A 22,477-nucleotide genomic window follows, 5' to 3' on the forward strand; every position below is an offset into this window, starting at 1 on the left:
GCTGTTTTTTTTTTCCCTAAGGACCTTGGGACTATTGTTTTTGTAGTCGTGCCGCTCAGGCTTTTGTGAGGCCGTTATAAATAGCAGGAGTGGAGCAGTTATTTGGGACACAGCCATCTGACTTGGTGTTCATCTGGAAAAGGTCAACATTATTATGTTTAGATCATATGGTAAGTACCTTTCCCCCACTTGGATCACATGGTTCTCCTGCAGTATTTAGGGGATGGGTTAGGGGATGCTTATCATAAAAACTTCTTGGCTTTCCCTGCCGTAAATATGGGATGTCGGCCATGATTAGATTTGGCCCAAATAGAGCATGAACTCTCAGCTGTTGTTTGCTGCTATGTGTCTTTAAGTGTGAAAGTTGTCAGACAAGAAGAATTAGAAAGTATTTGTTGGTGGAAATTTACAGTGTGCTGCAAATTACATACTTCCTCAGAAAGGAAGGCAGTGGTAAGTACTTTCCGTCTGTTAGTCATTTTGTAGAGACAAGTGCAGTCATGATTACACTGTAACTGTAACATTAATATGATGTTGACATAACACTGTCTCTCTCACTTCCTGCTTGTGTTATTCCACATAACAATACACTGATCCTCCCCGCCAGAGCTTTACAAACATCACAGTCCTTGGCATTGACGCACAGACAACATCTGAATACAACAGCACTTATTAGGTCAAAGGTCAGCAGTGCAGTTCAGTCATGGGTTAGTTTTTTTTTTTACCAGCCCTGTTCACAGGGGAGATATTGGGATGTTTTAAATACCTTTGTTTGTTTGTTTGTTTGTATTTTTGTGATTGATTCATAAAACTATATGACTGATTTCTTGTTGTCTGTGAAGCTTCAGTGCAAGTCTCTGTCTGAGCTGTAGCCCAGTTATGAATTATGAATTATTGACGTCTCTGATTGATTCATGGAGTTCAGTGTAATATAGTCATGGATGGACAACGGAATCAGTCTACTGGGCACAGGGCCAGGTGCCAGCTGGCTTTAACCTGAGTAATGTCACTCAAAAAAAGACAGGCAAAGCAACTGCTGAGAAACACAAAACAACTACAAAGACACAGAAAGTCCAGATAGACATAAATATAGCTCAAAGTGACACAAATTGACTTTTAAAGAAACACCAAATGACAGCAAATACATGCAAAGGAACTCCGAAGAGACACAAAATGGCTAAAAAGACACAAATATACCTGAAAGGGACACACACAGGAGCGGCTGTGGCTCCCAAGGTAGAGCGGGTTGTCCACTGATCAGAAGACTGGCAGTTTGATCCGTGGCTCCTCCAATCTGAATCACGAGTGAATGGTTACTGAGTAGCAGGTGGCACCATGTTGTAGCCTTTGCCACTAGTATGTGGATGTATGTGTGAATGGGTGAATATGTCAGTCAGTGTAAAAACCCAAGTGCAGGTCCATTTACCATTTACAAATTGACCTTTACATGCAAAGGAACTACAAAGAGATGCAAAACAACTACAAAGATACACAGAACAACAAATAAAGACACAAAATGACCAAAAATACACAGATATACCCCTAAGAGTCACAAAATGGCCCCAAAGAGGCACAGAATAATTACAAAGAAACGCAATTTCCAACTTATATTAACAGATACCAAAAAGTCTCCCCCACAGAGAAAAATTCCAAATTAATAAACCAAATCAGTTAGATGGATGCCCTACATCAGGTCACACTAGCTACTACGCTACGTTCAACGCTGCACAGGACCATCTAAATGTGTCATCTTATGCTAAGCTCTGTCATAAAGTCCAGAGAGACAGGTTCGACCAGTATGTCACACGCTGAGTGTGTGTGGGACGTGCTGCCTGAGGTATGGGTGTGTGAGGTGTGCAGAGGGTAGTGAAGGATGGGTGGAGGTGGAGTGGGGGATAGATCTCTCTGCCCTTTAGGGAGGAATGTATTGAAGGTCAGTTGAGAGCCATCTGGCCTTCAACTGTTTATGTCGTGCTCAGTCCATGTTGTCTGAGCTCCATTTGTTCGTTTGTTCTCCTTATGTATTATTATTCTCTAGTGTGTGTGTGTGTGTGTGTGTGTGTGATTGTCCCGTTCATCCACAGATGTGCGGTTACAGGCCTTGTGCTTGACAATTAGTGTCATCACTATCACAGGCTGCTGATAAAGCTATCATTACAGCCACTGAAATAGCCTCAGATAAAAGTGTGTGTTCCCTGGCCACTGAATTTGCATGATTTCATAGCATTGTACCTCCAGGGTAAGGCAGCCTGGTTAACAATCCGAAATTGGAGATGTGTTGTATTTAAAGGTGTAATATGCAGGATTTTGTAGCATCTAGTGGTGATGTTGCAGAACTGAAACTCCTCCCGTGTACCAAACATGTAGGAGAGCTACGGTGGTTGATGCGAAAAGTAAAAACATGAATCGCCCTGTCTAGAGCCAGTGTTTGATTTGTCAGTTATAGGCTACTGTAGAAACAACATGGCAGACTCTGTGGAAGAGGACCTTCTCTGTTTGTAGATATAGATGGCTCATACGTGTCAGCTCTATGCAGAGCTTACACCGTAGCCTATGCACATGGCCTATGCAGTTGTGGGCATGTATGCTTGTGCTATGGTGTGTCTCAGCAGTTACACCTCCGAAACATTGGTCAGCAGTTTAGTTGATTCAAAACACACATTAAACATGGCTTAATAGAGACAATTTCAAACACAAGAACACAAATCAGCGTCACTACAGTATTTACAGTAGTTTTCAACCCCCCAACCTGCATCCAACCTTACCTGTTTCATGGTTCTTGTTTTGCAGCTTTAAACCAACAGACTGAGTTGGATTTGTGACACTGATGAAAGGAAAAATGATCTACATTGAGTACAAAAACAGGCTCTCCAATCTGAGCCGTGAAACTCTGTAGCTCATTCACACAGGCCTCTTGTTGGCCACACTCATGTCTCTACGTGGATTCACAATGACTTGATGAGGGCAAACAGCAAACACACCTCTGTGCTGTAGTCGTTTCATTTTCTAATGACCGATTTTTGGTGCTAGCTCAGTTTGTGTTATTTTTCTGGCAATATTCCTGAGATGGGTACATTAGATTAGTGTTTGAGAAAACTTGTCACAAATTTGTTTGGAATTCGTCACACCTTAGTTAGACACAGGTGATGTCTATGCAACACAGAAAAAACTTCTTCTAAAACAAAAAGCTGCACCAGACATAGTTTAGGTGTGTCATAATAAATGGGTACACAGTTATGCAATTGATTTTTAAGGGATCACGTCAGTTCAGTTTGTAGAGATTTGCTTTCAGTTTGATATCAAAGTCTCTGTTCTGCTTATTTATATATCTATTAAAAGCCAGATTGATCAATAGGTTGTTAGCCTGCCCAATCAAAGGTCCAGTGTGTAGGATTTGGGGGAACATATTGGCAGAAATGTAATTTAAGTATGTTTTGTTTAGTGTATAATCGCCTGAAAATAAGAATTGCCGTGCTTTTGTTACCTTAGACTGGCCTGTTTATATCTACAAAGGGAGCGGGTCCTCGTCTATGGAGATCGCAATGTTGCACCACCATATGTTTTACAGTAGCCCAGAATGGACAAACCAAGATAGGGGCATTGGCCACTAAAACAAGCTATGTCTGAAAGACCCTGATTTTTTTCGTGTGAAACTGCTTTATTTAGTGTTTTTACCAGTTAAAATCACAGGGTCTGTTTGTTTTGGAGAGGACGAGACCTCTTCCTGTCAAAAACCTCCTGAACGTCTGGATCTTAAGTTATCAGAGAAAAAAGGTGGGCTGCCCTGGTCTGACAAACCGACAGTGCAGGAGAAACACTTATTTGTAATGTCAAACTGCTTTGGAGAAGAAGAGACCTCTGCTGATAATTTGACCCCTGGTAAAAACCTCAGTCCTGCACACTGGATCTTTTAAGGTGTGAAAGTCCAAAGTAGGTTGAATACTTTACTGGGCAATGCAGGAAAACAAGTTCTGCAAGTTAGACTGTTACTGGAAAATGTCCAGACTCTTCCTTATTCCTGTATGGACCTCAGTTTTGCATTCAACAGTGAACATATTGTGTCCTCAACGTGATTGTTTTCTTTACGTATTAAAATAGGCTGATAGTATCCCATGACTGTTGTGACGTCTGTGTGTGGTAGGCCTGTGCAGTTTGGCTGCATGGTGTAATGTTTCCTGTAATGTCCTAACCATTACGCGTCATAACCTTAAGCTCTGTCAGCACTCGAGGGGACATTTGTCAGCTGTCAAAAGGTGGGTGGGGTGTGGGAGGGTGCAGGGGGCAGGTAGGCTGCTACCTCACTCCATCCAGTTTTGGAAAAAGCCTTCCACCCGGGGCCGAGGTCCCATACACAAACACAGACACGAGTGGGTGTGTGAACGGTGAGCAGCATCAGTGAAGCGCTCGGCAGGCTGCAGCTGGACGCACGTACACACACCGCCAGGCAGGCACTGCGCTCCATCAGACAGACGCCCATGATGAGAGGCTGCTCCAGCCGCACCAAGCTCACACAGACCCAGGACAGAGCGGGTAAGACACGTCGCTTTGGAGGCTTTTAGCACAGCACATACTCGGGGTTTATATTGCGCATCTATAACCGGATGAGAGGCAGGTCGAGCTGCGCTACGACAAGACGTAAACACGAGCCGATGTGTTGTCGTTTGTTGGCGCTGCCAGCGAGACCTTTACCCTACATTACAACAACAGGCGACAATCTTTGCTTTTATGACAGTAAACAGCCTCATGTGTGACAGCGGCTGCTGAGCTGTGAGGATGAGGAGCCAGGCGGATGCTTTTGGGCTGCTGCCGAGATATATATATTATAGAAATATATCTGAATGCAGCTCCGTGTAGATGCAGCTGATCCAAGGTGTCTTTACAGTTATTAATAGGCTGCTGTTTTATTCTTCACACACTGATCGTGATGGAGATGCTGTTGCAGAGGTGGATGGTTTGCGTTTTCTGGCTGTTTGTTGTGTGTTTGTTGTGATTGTACAGCTCACACTGGGCTGCAGCCATGACATCTATGTCTCCCACAGCACTGGTTGTTGATGTGTGAGTTGAAGGGCTCTCTCATTGTGGTGGATGTTGGTTTACTGCCCAGTGTAATGTTAACATTCTATATTGGGAGATGACTTATCCAGTATAGTACAGTATAGTACAGGCTAAAGGCTGTTTGCTGCCACCAGAGCCTGACAGCTGCTGGGAGGAGGAGAAGCAGGAGGAGAAGGAGGAGGAGGAGCTCATGTAGCTGTTTCCTGTTCATGTCCCAGTGTGAAGTGTGCACGTTTGACCTCACTGGAAACTATCTGGCATGTTTCATGCAGCACGTATGAATGACTGCCAGCTGCTGTTTTCACACAGGCTACCCAAGCTTTACGCAGATAAGATAAGCTACTTTAAATAATACATGTCCAAAGTTTATGCAGCTGACAATGTACAGTATGGGCCACAGCTTTTATGTTTTTGTTTTTTTTAAAAAATCTACCTGGCTGAAAAAAGCTAAAAATACACCCCTGACATGAGTTAGTGTGCCATTTATTAGTGGGCCCAATGAACCTGAGATATAGTCTACAAGCAGTCAGGGAATTCGTGAGAGAGTAGGAGCTATTTAATTAGAAAACCTCCATCTTGCCATATTTAGGTCACAGGCCCTGTTGCTCTAAAGAGTGACTTTAAAGCTTAATATAATCAGTGCATCGGATAGTCCGTGAGGAATGCATCAACACGTGAACAGATGGGCCTACTAACCTGAAAATGTACAGTGACTTACCACCATGATGCACACCTGCACAGGTTAATTCAGTCCAACCTCTGCAGAAAGTCCTGTCTTTGTAAAGCTTATAATGTTCAGTTTATGTTGACACTGTATTAGTGTGGATTCATCTCCATGGTAAATTCAATAGACGTTATGATGTTGCCATTACTGGAGTGCATTAATTTTAAAGGCACCTGAGACAGACAGAATATTACAAACACCTTCATACAAATCCTCTGACACCTTCCCAGCACACAATCTGAACACTTTAAGCGTTACATGTAAAGGAAATGTAGAATGTGTTGCAGGGTTGTTGAGTCTGATTGAATGGTTTCTCTTTTACACTGGTAGTTTACAAGCCTGGGTTGGCACACACATGCCCAGAGAAGGAAGGAGAGTAATGCTGCCATCTCATGGACATTGTCTGCCCATGCTTGTTGGGATTGCCTCTAAAGCTATACTTCACCCATAAAATGACCATTTGTATTGTAATTAGTCATGCTGTGTTACCTTGAATTCAGTAATACTTTTAAGAACAGCACAAATTTATCAAAACATCCGTTGACAAACTCTCACACAACTTGTGCAGTCTGATCCAAAACTATTTATCCTGTTGTGTGCTCAACACTTCCCAAACATGTGCATTTTTCCTAAAAACTGTTGTTCCTAAAACTGGTTTGAGGAGAGTATAGATAAGTTTCACTTTCAGTTCGGTTTTAAATAGTAAGGTTTACCAAAAATGCTTGTGTTTTTAAAGTACTGAGCATACTCACTACTGTCATGACAGTGTGATGGTGAGCCAGCACGTACAATAGATCTTTTCCCAGAATTTATTTTGACATGGCACAGTATTTATAGCTATATATATTTTTTACATTTTTCATTGAGGATTCAGCACCCATACATACTTCTGAGGGTTGAGCATGTTTGTTTGGACTTCTGATTGACATGGCACAGTAGGAAATGCCCGGGTGTAACTTACAACATGAAATGCAGCTGTTAGTCATGACAGTGTGACAGTAAGCCAGCACGTACAATAGATCTTTTCCCAGAATTTAGTTTGCGCTATCATAGTAGGAAAAGCACTGGTGTGATTCCTGTTAAAGATGAGACAACGTACAGGAATGAGGTTTCCTCTATGGTTGACTGATGTAGCAATAACAATCTGAAACTACACATCAGCTGAACTAAAGAACTTGTTTTAGACCTGTGTATAAACCATGGAGAGCTACTGCCACTGGTTATAAACAAACAGGTGGCGGGGAGAGTGAATTCCTTCGATGGGACTACAGTCTCCTTCTTACTGAGATGGAAAGACAAACATCATCCAGAAGAAAGTCTACCAAAGACTATTCTTTTAAGACAGTGTAGAAAACTATTACATCTCGCTTCCACAATGGCACGTACAGTATCCTGAGGAAATCAGCATCCTAAATGTCTCACTGGTTGTATAAACAAGCACATGTACTTAAACTTGTCACTTTAAGGGCGTAACGACATGGTTGCGCCATTGTGTTTAATTGTGGCAGTTTGTTTCTGTGGACACGCCTTGCTGTGTGCACCACACCATGTGATTATAGGTGTTGTTGTCGGGCGCACTGAAACAAATTCTAAATCAGCTGTATGGGACTAAATGATTGAATCTTAAAATGTCTGCCATGAAAAAAAGGTCTTCACCAGGATCCTGAAACTGAAGCAGCTGCATGACATTCAGTCATCATTAATGTTATTGTTTACACCTGTGTTTTTCCTGTCGTGACATGTGGAAATGCTGGAAAGGGACAGTTTTCTTTAAAAAGAATCAGCACTCACATTAATAGCTGAGTTTGTATTCTGTCCCCATTTAACAGACAGAGTTGCTCCTTAAGACAACAAATAACTAAAGGCAGTTTTCCATAGGCATTACACATGACACATACATTGGCCTGAAATACACATACATAAACACACACACACACACACACACACACACACACAGGGCCTACAGACGTGCTGCAGTGCAGAGATGTCAGAGTGAGGGGGCTGCCAAAGCAGTTGGGAGTTCACTGTCCAAGGGTACCTCAGCAGTACCCAGGAGGTGAACTGGCACCTTTCCAACCAACAGTCCATATTCTGTACTGTAGTTCATGCAGGACTTGAACCAGCCACTCTCCGGCTTTTGTATATTTACATAACAGTTTGTAAAGTCCCATGAAATAGTCAAACTTAGCCCAGGGTGAAGTCTTGAGCAACCACTGTGCTACGATAAGGCCAAACATAATGCAGTCTTTAAGCAATATTGAACATGTTGAACACAGACATTTTTCACATTTTGAATTGTTGTAGCAGGAACAATTAACTAATGCTTGCAGTGACAATGGATGGATTACTGAATGGGCAAAGAGACACAAAACAACTACAAAAGGGGACAAAACAATCATAAAAGCCACATGACTTCAATGAGACACAAAACTACCAAAGAAGACGACTACCATTTATTGAAACGAGAAACCAAACAACTATAAAGAAACAAAGTTACTATAAAGAAAAATCTTTGGTTTTCTTTTAATCCACCCATGGCTGACTTTTTTCAAAATGTCTCTTCTAGCAGGGTAAGATGGGCCCCAACCCCCTAATTCCTCTCTTAACTAATATATGGCACTAAATCTACTTTCAACACATGTATTGAATGGCCATGCTCTAGCCAGTTGTGACATTTCATCTGAATTGCCGCAGTCTTTAGATTTATTTCACCAGAACTAGCCTCCTTCAGCATGTACCACAATGCTAATAAATCCAGGATTATTGCCATATCTGCCATGTTAGAGCACATTTGTACTGTCGTGGTAACAAATTAATTTATAATAGTGTATTGTTGGAGCATTTTTACGCATCGTTACACTGTTTGTCCCGCTCTAAAATGTCCTTGCGCCCTAAACTTGTGTTTGTGGCTGAGCGCTCAGCACACAGAGCACAGCTGATGTCACTTACGGTAAAATAGAAGATGCGCTTGCGCCCGTACTTTGGTCATTACGGCTAGCCGTTGGCCTTCTTCTTCGTGGGCTGACCTGAGTGAGCACGTGACCGCAGCGCTGCTGAGAGGGAGACGAGAGACCGGGCGACCTGACCATCTCCATCACCGCACAGCAGCGCGGATGAAACACCGGTCACCTTCAGAGCAGCATCACGGGAAAAGGCCCCGTGTCCCCGCCGCGGCTGCCTCCACCTCACAGCCAGACGGAATGGAGGACAAAACACCGCCAAATCCGCGGGAACTCACCCAAAACCCCCTGAAGAAGATCTGGATGCCGTATAAAAATGGCCTTCCTGAAAAACACATTTCTCAGAGAAAGGGTGCGTATGACGACGTGGCAGCAGTTAGCAAAATGCTGAGCTATTTCAGCGGTTGTTGAATGAGTATCGATACATATCTTCCGTTTCTGTCGTCTGAGGTTTGCTGCTCGCATTTGCGTGTACGAAGCGCGAGGCGCCGCGGTAACTTCAATAATTAACGTATATCCGTCCCCCCGCGTGCAGCACTCATCTCAATCTGCCGTGATGTGTTAGCTAACGTTACAACGGTTAAACCCGCGTGGAGCTCAGTTGGCAGAGTTCAGACGTCTTACTGTGGCTGCAGCCATCTGGTTCACTCAGTTACGTAAGGATTCACATGATGAAGGCTGCTCGCAGCGAGGAGAAAGGACTGGTGGTGCCGGGGTGTCATCGCGTTGTTACTGGGTGCCAGGTCTAACTGTTAGTTGTTAGTAAACAGGAATTGTATCCCTGCAGTCATGTGAGTGATTTGCACCCTGTGGATGTGCTGGTTTTTATTTTTATCTTTGCTCACATTGGTCATTTGTGTGTATGGTCAGTGTTTCCTCACTGTGGCCTGACTGAGAGAGAATATTTGAATCAATGGACTTGAAAATGTCAATGAAATCATGAGTGCGTGGTGGGTCAATGGGTCTGTTTGGGTGGAGTGAAGTTGGTTGGTTCACTCAGGGTGAAGGGTACACACACCAAAAAGTTTTACAGCTGCTGGGACAAGAACCCAAACTAAGGCAAGAGTCAGGTAAGAGATCAGCACACTGTTTGAAAAGCTCCCTGCGTTTCAGAGACCTTTGTCAGACATGGCAAAGCAGGACAAGCTACACACACACACACACTCATCACTCAGGTGATTGGGATCTGCATGATTGAGAGTCGTCCTTCTTTCAGGCAGAAACAATCAGAGCACAGTTGAACAACTGTTTCATACTCCACATGGGGGACAGAGCAGGACTCTGTGAAAATGAACTACAATAGAAACATCACAATCAACATTATACTGGTACATATTAAATACAACACATCACAAGTAAAGTCAAATATATATAATTCATTCAAAAAAATAACACACATCATAAGAAATTATATAGAAAAGGTAGAAAAATACAGAACAATAATATATTACTCACCCAAAAGATAATTTTTAGGAATACAAGCATGTTGCACTTCACAATTAAAGAATTTGTAATTGTATCTATATAATAAATTCAACACATCAAAAGTTAAGTCAAATATTTATGTCATAAATCATCCAGAGAACAGAATTATCAATGAAATTATAATTAGAATTATCAGCAGTAAGCCAGAATCTGTGTTGGGACCTACGACAGAGAGGACAGCACAAAGGGATGAATGCGAGGTTGCGTCAACAGAATTAAACCTTTTGGAGAGACAATCAGATACTTAAAGATATTTGTAAAAGTACGGTGGGGTCTGTCAATCATACTTACATTTTTCCCCCAAACTACAACCACTTACATAAGAGGTTTGAGATCAAATGTCAAATTTAAGCCCTTAGGTTAGAGTAGATTGACTCTCAGTCATGCAGATCACAATCACCTGAGTGATTATATGTGTTCGTCTCTATATTGCGTGTTCTGCTTTGCACAGTTAAAACGCTGGGAGCTTTTGATAACATGTCTGATTCCTGCCAAAGTCAGTAGCACAGCACTATCAGGGAGGTAGCTGTGAAATGTACCTGTGATGTGTGCACCAGATCTTTTTGGACAGACTGTACCTTCCTCTGATAGACTCTTGCAATTCTTTTACACACAGGGAATTATAAAACACAGACGCTATCTTACAGGAAAATGCATACAGTGAAATAGCACCCATAAAAACTATCCCGCTCTCTGACCCAGTCATCTGTGCACACACTGCAGCTGTGTGTGGAAACTAGCTGTTGGCTCTCTCTAGATGTCTTGAGTAGTTAAAGTGCAGTGTTTCACAACTCTTCGGGCACAGCCTGGCGCCGCTGTGACCTCTGCTCCTGGCTGACTGCATTCTCAAAGTGGTGTGACTTTGTCATCATTGGCGATAACACTGGATTACACACACACATCGATAAGGACAATCTAATATTTAAGTTAATATTGATTCCTATAAATGATGATGGTGATGGAGGCATATTTGCAGCTGTGATGATAATAATTGAACAAAACCTCGAGATGAACCAACATGCTTGTACTGAGGCGTGACACATTTTACTGTGAGATCGATTTTACATCTTCATGTGCATTATGTGTGATTAGCACATGACTTAAGCTTTTCTCCCTTCTCCATCTTTCATTCCAGTATGTATGACCAACTGTCCCACCCTGATCGTGACAGTGGGCCTTCCTGCCAGGGGGAAGACCTATATCTCCAAGAAGCTGACCCGCTATCTCAACTGGATCGGCGTGCCTACCAGGGGTACGACTTCTCAGGATTGTCAGCTCCAGTGAATAGTATTGTAGAAACATCAGTTCTAGAGAGAAGAGGGAATTGATTCACAAGTTAAATGCTGAGAGAAAGACGATTTAATATGTCCTTGCCTCCATCTTTCCCATAGAGTTCAATGTTGGTCAGTACAGGAGAGACTTTGTGAAGATCTACAAGTCCTTTGAGTTCTTCCGTCCAGACAATGAGGAGGGGTTGAGGATCAGACGGTAAGAGCGGCAGCTATCCTCAGACCTTCCTAGCAATTTGTTCTGCCACATACCATGTCACATTTTTGACAGCTGTTCTCTGTGATCTTTATAGACAATGTGCCTCAGCAGCGTTGAACGATGTGCGACAGTATCTCACAGAGGAAGGAGGCCAAGTGGCGGTGGGTGAAAAGTTAAACGCTGTTTGGTTTAGATGTGTCAGGCAGTGTGCAGTGCTGAAAAGCTTATCGGTATTTGTGGTGTTTGTTCTGTTTGTGTTAAACAGGTTTTTGATGCAACAAACACGACCAGAGAAAGGAGGGAAACCATCATCCAGTTTGCAGAGCAGAATGGCTTTAAGGTAACCCACGGGGTCACAATTCTGGGAGGACACACTGCATTAGTTAAGGTTCACACTGAGTTTTAATTGTTCCTTCTCCTCTTCTCGCAGGTGTTCTTCGTTGAGTCTGTGTGTGAAGACCCAGATGTCATACAGGAGAACATAGTGGTAAGTGTTTGAGTTTACTGGGTTCTTTTATCTGAAGAGAAAATGAACGTCTGTCCATGTTGTACTCACGCCGCTGATGTTTCTCTGTTTAGCAAGTGAAGCTGGGCAGCCCCGACTACACCAACTGTAACACAGAAGAGGCTGTGGAAGATTTCATGAAGAGGATCAAGTGTTACGAAAACTCCTACGAGACGCTGGATGAAATCTTGGACAGGTGAGGTGAAAGCTGGTGTGGAGTGTGTGTGTAAGGAAAGATGTCCTAGCTTAGCAAAAAAATACACTCTGGGTTTTTCACCAGAACGAAGGGACAGCAATTTAGTGTTTTCTCTCAGTTAAAAAATTTAATCAGCATGACCTTTTATCTCATGTTAAACAGTTCTGCTTCATTATAAAAAGCCGGTGCAACAGCTCGCTCACACAGATATGTGACAGATCAAGGAAATACATTTTAAATTTCATTAAATTTGACTTTTACTGATAGTGCCCAAAAAGTATCCATTATCAGAAATACATGGATGACAGGGAGGCCAGAACTGTCTGACGTGCAGCCAAGGACTGTTGCCTCTGTGGGCATTATCCTGCTTATACTATGGTCACTTACCAAAGAAAAGAAAATAAGACGAATTATTTATATTTTCAAGTTTTGCATTGAAAATCAAAGGTTCTTCCCCCTGGTAACACCTGAGGGTTTGACTAATACCTGGAGCTATCATTACCCTCCCATAAGGTTCTTTTGCAACAGAAACATTGTTCACTACTCCAGTAGATAGGATAAGAGTTGGATGAGACTTGGCAAGAGATATTTCTAGTCCACTCAGCTCATAGAATCCTTTGGCTCGAAAGCTAACGTCATGCCAGCAAGATTTAAAGTCAACAACATTGACTATAGTTGAGAAATAGTACATAAAATTTGACAGTATGTTTAAAAACAAGACTAGCTAGGTATCAAGTAATGCCTTTCGCCCCAAATTAATATCAAGATTTTTACAAACAATCGATAGGCCATGCGTAATGTTGCTGTCAGCCATAGGCTGAGAAAGCAAGTTGAATAGTGTATAGGATGTGAGACGATCGCTTATGTGGCACAAAGTTTCAATAAGTTCAGAGGGGCAGTGTACGTCTTGCAAATTAAAATAAATGATGGAGTCACTTGTTGTACTTAGACGTTAGCTTGTTTAAGTGTTGAAATGAATTTTAAACAAAGGCTTTGACTGTGTTTATGTTGCTATGGTAACTAATTTTTGAGTAACCTGCCAGCATATTAATTTAAAACTCAGTTTTCCATTATCAGGAATGAATGAATGAATGAACATCCTGTAGCCAATCAGAATCAAGTATTCACCCCTACAGTAGTATATCAAATAAAATTAATTTTGTATTACATACCGCCATTCTTTATAATATGTATATGCAGTGATTCAAACTAAGCAACTAATTATGTCAGGGTTCTCAAATCTATACACTGTTGTTGGCTCGTCAAACAGGAAGCTCAGTGTGTGTGTGTGTGTGTGTGTGTGTGTGTGTGTTCTCCTCTCAGGGATCTCTCCTTCATTAAAATCATGGACGTGGGTCAGCGGTACTTGGTCAACAGGGTGTTGGACCACATCCAGAGCCGGATTGTCTACTACCTCATGAACATTCACATCACGCCACGCTCCATCTACCTGTGCCGCCATGGCGAGAGCGAGCTCAATGTCAGTGGTCGGATCGGAGGAGACTCGGGCCTCACGCATAGAGGCAAAGAGGTATATCAAAAAGTCTTTAACAGGAAACATATGGCTTCCTTTTTTTTTTTTAATTTGACTGTATGGTTTAACAAATCTTTTCTCCTCCATTCAGTTTGCAAAGAAGCTGAGCCAGTTCATCCAGGCGCAGGGCATCAGAGACCTGAAGGTGTGGACCAGTCAGATGAAGAGAACCATCCAGACGGCTGAGGCTCTCTGTGTGCCCTACGAACAGTGGAAGGTCCTGAACGAGATTGATGCAGTGAGTACTTTGATCTTGGCTGCTGAGCACAGATGTTTGCTGACAGGTGTGCGGTGGTAATGGAGATTGATCTGCATTTGATGTCATTTTAGGGCGTGTGTGAGGAGATGATGTATGAGGAGATCCAGGAGCACTATCCTCTGGAGTTTGCTCTGAGGGACCAGGACAAATACCGCTATCGCTACCCGAAAGGAGAGGTCAGTGTCTAAAATTAATGCTATGCTTTGTCTAATGATGGGATGTAGTTATGTAACTGATGTGTGTTTTTTATGTTAATGTTAAATTAACGTGTTTGTGGACAGTGTTCCTCTGTTTGAACTTTGGAATTTCCCAAAGCTCCTTTTGTGAATTTAAGTGCACACTCACACGCTCATAGAAACTCACACATCACCACAAACGTAATTAAACAGCATCCAGATGGCTACTGGCCACTTACTCTCTGCTAATGAGCCTCCGCTTGGACGAGCAGCCTCTTAACAGATTTGGCTAAACACCAGACTACAGTAAACAAAGACTTCACATTAGTGTGTGTGTGTGTGTGTGTGTGTCTGTGTGTGTGTGTGTGTGTGTGTGTGTGTGTGTGTGTGTGTGTGTGTGTGTGTGTGTGTGTGTGTGTGTGTGTGCGCGCGCCAAAAAACGTGGGGCCGGGTTGTTTACTATGTGTCTGAATGCCCACTGGTCTGTTCTCACCTTAAGTCCATCCCATTACCTCTCCATTAATCTAACACAGGAAGATGGATATGGGCATTAGCTGGCTGCGTGGGCGGCCAGTGCTGATGTAGGGCTTTGGGGAATCTTGTTAAAGCTAGTGTTGGTCTAGACAGCCTGTATGGATTTTCCCCCTGCTGAATGTCAATCTGTTAAACTGACATTGATTATTCAACAGACTGAAGAAAACGAATCGTATGGATGTTTTAATTAACACGCTTAAAGCCCTGTCTCTTATTTTTTGATGGATGATGATTTTGTGGTGAACTGTAACCGAAGATTTCCAAGAATAAATTGTTCTCTGCTTTCAGCGTGTCTGATTTTCCTCTTTTCGTGTCTGTTTTGACTCAGTCCTACGAGGACCTGGTGCAGCGGTTAGAGCCGGTCATCATGGAGCTGGAACGGCAAGAGAACGTGCTGGTCATCTGTCACCAGGCCGTCATGCGCTGCCTGTTGGCCTATTTCCTGGACAAGACAGCAGGTCAGTCTTTTAATTTAACAGAGCCCCTTAAAGCAGTTTAGCAGGGCACACTTAAGCACAGGTACAGAAACATACACAAAAAAAACCTACACAGATAAACACAAAGCACTGTTGGGAATGTAGTAACTCAATAAATTCACTAAACAGAAGTAGATAAAGTAAGTTTAGGGAAAAGGAGGATTTACTTACAAAGTAATACTTCACAAAATTACAGTTCAGCAAAGATTAGAGATCATGTAATAAGATTATCCTGAGGGTGCATTTAACCTCTTAGTCACGCAGTTTCATTTTCGCTATTGTAAGGTATTAATGCCTCCTTAGTTCCAGTAAGGCACTGGATAAAATGTTTCTTACACTGTGACACATTAAGTGTAAAGCTGTGACATACTTTCATAGTGCCCAGATTGAGAAATGTGTTTCAGTCCTGGCTGACTGACCTGATTTCCGTATTGTAGATGTAGAAATATCAGACAAAAAGTCAAAAGATTAAAACTTACAGATTAAAAGAAGTAATTTGAGACAATGTACAGGAGTGAGAGCTCCTCGATTGTCTGGGTAGTTTCATGAACCTGTATGTTTGTCTTCACACAGAGGAGCTGCCGTACCTGAAGTGCCCACTGCACACTGTGCTGAAGCTAACACCAGTGGCCTACGGTAGGATTGGTCTCCTGTTAGCATATGGTGCACATGATAAATCTATTTATGATAAATAGTAAATAAAAAAAACTGAACTAATGAATCAAATCTGTCTGCATGCTCAGGGTGTAAGGTGGAGTCCATCTGCTTAAATGTGGAAGCAGTCAACACACACCGGGAAAAACCAGAGGTGGGTATCACGGCATACAAACACACACACACACACACACACACACACACACACACACACACTACGGATGACTAATATTGTGCAAGGTAAGAGAAGGTTTGCAAACAGGCTGGTCTGACAGCCGCATGTCCTGGACATCATGTGTCACATGATATATCACCACAGCCACAGTTCATTCTGACGGCCATGTTTATATCATCAGTGGTATGGAAAGAGCTGAGAGCAGGTTTGTGTCGGATCATGTGTTCTCAGGAGAGCAACAATGCCTCTAACGTTCCATGTTTTCACCCTCACACCCTTTAAACAAATATGCCTCTGAGTGGATCAGGTTACAGTTTCTGACAGGGTTCAATGCTGAAACAAATTGGTAGGTTGTCACACTATGATGGTTGATGGTCAAACAGCCACTGATAATTCTCTGTGAAATATACCTGTCATAATTAGGGCTGTACCGAACAGTTTGAGGCTTTATTATTCCAATTCAAAATCAACATAAAAATTACGCCCTTTTTTTGTTCATTCTGTTTAAACCTTGTATTTCTGCACAGTTACAGATAAAGATTATGCTACACCAATATTATTAGTGTTTTTTTAGATTTTTAGAATTCAATTCTAGCATAGGATTGTTTCCGACTTATCTGTTCCAGACGTTTCCAAGAACTCCAGAGCAACTCCAGCAGTCCAGCCAACATTTATTGAAAAAGACTGATGCATGAAGTTTTTACCCAATGAAATATTCTGCTTTAGTCCATATTTGTTAGCATGTAGCCTTTCAAAACCCATAATTTCACTGCAGTTGAAAAAACTGTTTGCTCTTCAGCTCAAAGGGAGGAACACAGCTCACAGACAGGGCGACTAGCAGCAATCTAGTTTGACTCACTTAATGTAGACTATGGCCGTAAGCCTGCCATTAGCTGTCTATGTAGGCTGGCGGTCTCCCCTCCCTCCGCTATCTACTTGTGACCATTTTCAAATCCCTTTCACCACGAGAGACTACAGCATCCCCTTAGCTAACAACATACACACTGAAAATGGCAAGTTTTGATAAAGATTTGGATCACGCAATGAGGCATACCTGCATTGTTCTTTTGGTAGATTGCTGTACAGATTTACAACGAATAAAACAACTTATGAACACACTTCTGAAAAGCCCAGGCTCCGTCTTGCAGGACTCTCATTCCCAACGTTTGCTAAATCTTTCTACCCCAGCAGCAGCAAGCGCCAGTGACACTGACTTCACCAATCTTTCAATCCATTCCACTTCAGACACGCTTCTGACATATCGTCGTAATAAAGGATCATTATGTATCTGTATATGCTTGGCACCCAGCGCTATACAAAGAAGAAATATGACGACCGACATTAGAAGCATCATTTGAAAACCTACCTTTGATTCGAATGTAAAAAATGAGAGATTTGCTACAGCCCGAGTCATAATGCAAATGTTGCCTTTGGTGGCAACTATCATGACAGTGAGTATACAGTATGTGGCCTGTATCAGTGAAATGATATGATGTATAGTCATGGTAATTAATTGACTGTCAAGGTGAAGTTTGGGATTTTTAGATGACAGTCCATCACACATTAAGCCTCTTTGTGGGATCGTACTTTTTTTCAGATTTTTGTAGCTGAGAAATCATCTGTTTGGAAAACTTAGATGAGCATAACAAAAGCTTACCTGCAGTGTTTTAACTTCTTCTTGACCTGCACTGCAAACACAATCGACAAAGACAGAAACCCTACACCAGGTTGAGTCTTCGTCCAGTCTGTGTGCAGTGGATTTCATATCTCCGATGTGTTTTGATCCCCTCCCCTGTTTGTGCTTTTCTTTCATCAAACAGAACGTAGAAGTGTCGCGGATGTCAGAGGAGGCTTTGCTAACAGTGCCAGCTCACCAATGAGGCAGTACCCTCTCACCCCACCCCCAACCCAAACCTCCTTTACCCCCTATTTACGCACACTGCACCCTTCAGACGCACAATGTACCTGCCACACTCAGCAACCTCTAGTCTCTCTTCTCCACCTTCCCTTGATCGAGTCACTCTTCTGATCTTCTGTGTTTCCTCCACTTATATTTTAAAGACGTGATGATGGTGATAACTGACTGGAATCCAGTTTCTGATTTTGATTATTAGTCCTACGACACGGATTCTGTGTCTCGAGCACGCTCTCCCATTTTTGGAGAATGACTGAAAAGCTAATGAAGGGTTTCTATTGAACTGATGCTGTTATCCCACTGTGAAGCTACGAAACTACAGCACCTTTTTGTTGAAGTAGTGAGTTGTGATGTTTTTTTTTTTTAATGATGTTTACTGAACTGATTTTACAATGTTAACTTTTAGCAGTATCACTATATCTTTGTCGGTAGGACTCAGGACACTCTAATCATAGTTTAACAGCACGGCACAACACTAACCAGGGCTGTGCCTTTTTATATTTTGCACATAAAAAAATCAGCTCTGTTTATCTCATTATTAAATGTCCTTTATTACAGTTTGTAGTTTTAGGATGTCATACACTGTCTAGTGAAGATCCTGGAAGTACAGACGTAATTTGTTTTGTTGTTTTTTGTTGAACAATGTGAAGGTACATACAGTTATATTCATCTCACTGAAGAGGAGATATCTCTGTTAATGATTCTAAATAAACTCCACTCAACAGTTTTATAAATCCTTACCACACTCTGCTTGTGCTTCATTTTGGAAAATTTGACAACCAGTTTTCCTCTTTACTATCTGAAAGTAAAGATCTTGGGTTAAATGCTTTGCCTTGATGGTAAGATAAATGTATGTCTAGCCTGAGCTGGGTCTTACTTATGCAACGTGGAGATCAAAAGTAGCGGACTGCTTCCTTCCTGTTCATACGTCCATAGATCAGATATTCAGCGCCCTTCCTGCTTGCTCTGCTGTGCGAACTGAAGACTCAGATTTCTCCATTCATTCACATGCAGACGGCTCCACTGGGGTGCTATTCATCAGCCTGAACAAAACACTCACTGTCACACACAGATTTCTTTCTGCCTCAGTTTAGAGTGATAACAAAATGTGTGCTGATATTCACAGCTAACAATACTGGCACTTTGCTGAAAGGCTCAGTCAGTTTTAGAAAATAGAAGATGATATTGCAAAAAAGAGTTTACCAAAACCTGCTGCCGTGTTTGTGGTGTGATCCAAATAAAAACAGCATGAAAAGATGCTTCAAGCTAGGGTGGGTAACAAACTGCTGCTACCATGGGTCACTTAGGTTGATGGCAGCAGGATATTGGTCTGGTATTCTGCACTTCAGTGAGGTTTCAAAGGAGCCTGAATCATCCGGTGCAGCTTCAAAGATGCAGGATCATCTGCTGCCAGACTGCTGGTGTACTTTTCAAAAACTAAAAACCTTTCTAACATGACAAACTGTCTTGAAAAACATGACGTTCACCACATACAGACTACAGAACATCACAAAAAGAAGTTATCACAGGTGCCGAAACAACCAGGATCCACAGATATCACTCTGTATATAAGCTACGTGTGTGTGTACAGTAACTAAATTGCAACGCTTTCCTCGACTCCCTGTAAATTTTCCTTTATTCAAAAGTCATCTGACACTAAATCGTTCCTCTTTGCAGAATGTGAACATCCACCGTACGACCCAAGACGCCCTGCAGACCGTCCCTCCTCACCTCTGACTGCAGCTGGACCTCTAGTCCTCTCGCTCCCTTTTGACGGACTCTCGTGGTCAATTCAATTTTCCAATCTGCACTACCTGCTCACCGTGGTGACCGTCTGGGTGACGTGCCTCCTCTTACTCCTTGACCACCTCTGCCACATGCACACACACCTTTTTGTAACTCTTATGTCCATCTCTTTGGATTTGAAGGACCTCATCAGGTTGTGTGTCTGGGCCTCAGTGTTGGTATTTTAAAGGTGTGACTCTCAGATTATTTATGAATGAAACACTTGGTTCGCAGCAGGTTCCTGTCTATGTGTTGCTATATTCAGTTTGGTTACTGTGTGTTGATATTGTGCAGCAGTAGAATTAACCCTGAGGGTTAAAGTATTACCCTCGTGGCTTCATCGAATGATCCGCCTGCTACATGTGTGATATGGTACTGTATCATGAAATCATTGTTTTATGTGACGTATCTTCAGTGTTGATGTGCAATGTGAAGGTTACAAACCTACCTGGAAACATATATTATGAAGCAAAGTATTTTATTATGTGATGATTCAGTGAGTGAGTGAATGGACCGGGTCATTATTAGAGTTTCTATGGTGGAAACAAATTTTATACACATGGGTTAAATCAAATCACGGCTTTCCTCTGATGATTCAGACCTTTAATGAGATTTAAACACCTTTTTTTTGTGAAGATTATAAACAGTATTGGAAACTCAAAAATGCAATATTGGCTAAAAGCTGTCGGTGTCGACACGGTCGTGACTTCTAAGTGTGCGTCCCAGCTCCACTATAATAAAGATGTGATATTTTTATAAACAAACCTGTCATCATGTCTGTCATTAAGAGATTTAATTATTTATTAGGGCTGCACTGATAATTGTTCTCATGTTCAATTCACCTGCCAGTATTGTCTCAGTCAGTTCATTTCTGAGTCTGTAAGAAGTCAGAATATAATGAAGAAATGGGCGTCACATTTCCTCAGAGCCCAAGCTGGACATATCCAACAGTGTTGTTTTGTCTTACCAACTGTCTGAAATCCAAAGATATTCAGCGTGCTGTCTGAAACTATGCTGTCTGTTTTTCATGGTCTTATTTCTAACAGTTTTACTCCTGTGAAGCACTTTGTGACCTTGATCTTTGAAAGGTACTAAATAAAGTTTTAACATTTGAAAAGCTAGAACCAGTGATTTTTGTTTCAGCTGTTATTTATTGAGAAGGTGGAGGTGCCGGTGAGATGGATTGGCATGTTAATGTGTCAGGTGAACTGATCAGCTGATAGAGGGCTCGATGGGCAACATTTGACTCTCTGTCACATGGGTTCCCTGACATGAGGAACTGGTGGAGCATGAGGAGGTGGAGCCTGCATAATCAGAATCAAATAGATGAAGTGGCACAATGTAAATATATGATCAGGAGCAGGGAGAGTCCAGGAGGTTATTTGATCTATTTCGGGTTCCCACACCTTCTTAAACATTACGTTCAATGACTTTCCAGGCCCATTTCACTCAAATTCAAAAGACTATGTGATCTCTTGCCTTCTCTAACAGCACAGCAAAACAATACACAGTGTAAGCTGAGCAATAGAGACACACAATTTATATTCCTGCACAAAATATGCGAATGAAAGCACTTTCAATGGCCCATGTCTGTTTGTCTATTTTTTAAAACTTTAAAGGCCTTGAGTTTTATCCCTAAATTCACAAACTTTAAAGGATTTCAAAGACCCACTGGAACCTCATCTATTAACTGTCTATTTCTTGCAGTTTTCATAAAAGTATGCCTTAAAGTTCCTCCTCTGACCCTGAGTGGTTGAGTTACATAACTCTTCTTCAAACATTGTCACTTGAGTGCAGTCAAGCACCTCCAGCGGTTCAGGCCTTGTGTAGCAGCAGGGTGTGTGTAACTATCAGGAGGCATTGTATGTCCAACAAACACTCCTGAGAAAATCAAATTTTAAAAGTATTGACTCTTATTTTCAAAATGCCGCTTCCTTCTCTCTGAAACCTTTAGTTAGAGGTATTATTTATGTATTTATCTATTTAATTTAACCCGTATTTACCCAAGTAAGTCCCATTAAGATCAACGATCTCTTTTCCAAGAGAGACCTGGCCAAGCAGCACTCAAAAAGTTACAGACAAACAACCACACAATAAAAAACATATATATAGATATACGGTAGCATGTAGAAATACTAGAACACCCATGCACAATGACAAGAACCAACTGAATCATTCATCCTTGTACTTATGAGAGCTTTGAAATCAGGCAGAGACCAATTCATGTAGTTTCAGATCTTTTTGAAGGTTATTCCAGGTGAGAGGAGCAAAGCACATAAAAGCTTTCTTTTCCCCAGCTCAGTCTGTGTGCAACAACAAAACTAAGGCTTGTAATCTCAGACTATAGCTGGAGTCAGATCTGTTCAAATCAAAGTGCAAATGTACAAGGGGAGTTTACCCAGTATGGCTTTATAAATGAACAAATATAAGTGACTGAGCCTACAAGAGGTCAAAGATGGCCGGTGATGAGTGAGGGTATTGTACACTTAAAGGAGAAGACCACCTAAATTAAGAATTCCAATGTTGTTTCCAAAGTTCAATAATTTTGTTGTGAAC

At 41.9% G+C, this 22,477-nt stretch overlaps 1 protein-coding gene across 5 annotated transcripts; it reads left to right on the plus strand.

Moving 5' to 3' along the window:
• The first annotated feature begins 15 nt into the window (after nucleotides 1-15).
• pfkfb4a (6-phosphofructo-2-kinase/fructose-2,6-biphosphatase 4a) lies at nucleotides 16-21,045 on the plus strand. 5 transcript variants are annotated; one of them, XM_078167533.1, is made up of 14 exons: nucleotides 16-170; nucleotides 11,360-11,476; nucleotides 11,616-11,712; nucleotides 11,807-11,873; nucleotides 11,978-12,052; nucleotides 12,143-12,199; nucleotides 12,292-12,413; nucleotides 13,737-13,944; nucleotides 14,039-14,185; nucleotides 14,278-14,382; nucleotides 15,245-15,374; nucleotides 15,966-16,028; nucleotides 16,136-16,200; nucleotides 19,814-21,045. In XM_078167533.1, the coding sequence occupies exons 1-14, from the start codon at nucleotides 155-157 to the stop codon at nucleotides 19,871-19,873; spliced, it is 1,329 nt and encodes a 442-aa protein (XP_078023659.1). In that variant the 5' UTR covers nucleotides 16-154; the 3' UTR covers nucleotides 19,874-21,045. The 5 variants fall into 5 exon arrangements, with proteins under 5 accessions (XP_078023659.1, XP_033482789.1, XP_033482790.1 ...); XM_033626898.2 differs by lacking the exon at nucleotides 16-170 and adding an exon at nucleotides 4,304-4,530; XM_033626899.2 differs by lacking the exons at nucleotides 16-170; nucleotides 19,814-21,045 and adding exons at nucleotides 4,330-4,530; nucleotides 18,042-18,249.
• The last annotated feature ends 1,432 nt before the right edge of the window (nucleotides 21,046-22,477 follow it).

This window comes from Epinephelus lanceolatus, chromosome 1 (genome assembly GCF_041903045.1).
Source record: "Epinephelus lanceolatus isolate andai-2023 chromosome 1, ASM4190304v1, whole genome shotgun sequence".
NCBI lineage: Eukaryota > Metazoa > Chordata > Actinopteri > Perciformes > Serranidae > Epinephelus > Epinephelus lanceolatus.

Coding starts and splice junctions, on each gene's coding strand:
- pfkfb4a (XM_033626895.2), top strand. CDS start 8,893: ATGAAACACCGGTCACCTTCAGAGCAGCATCACGGGAAAAGGCCCCGT. Junction 12,053..12,142: donor CAGAGCAGAATGGCTTTAAG/GTAACCCACGGG, acceptor CTCTTCTCGCAG/GTGTTCTTCGTTGAGTCTGT. Junction 16,201..19,813: donor CACACCGGGAAAAACCAGAG/GTGGGTATCACG, acceptor TCCTCTTTGCAG/AATGTGAACATCCACCGTAC.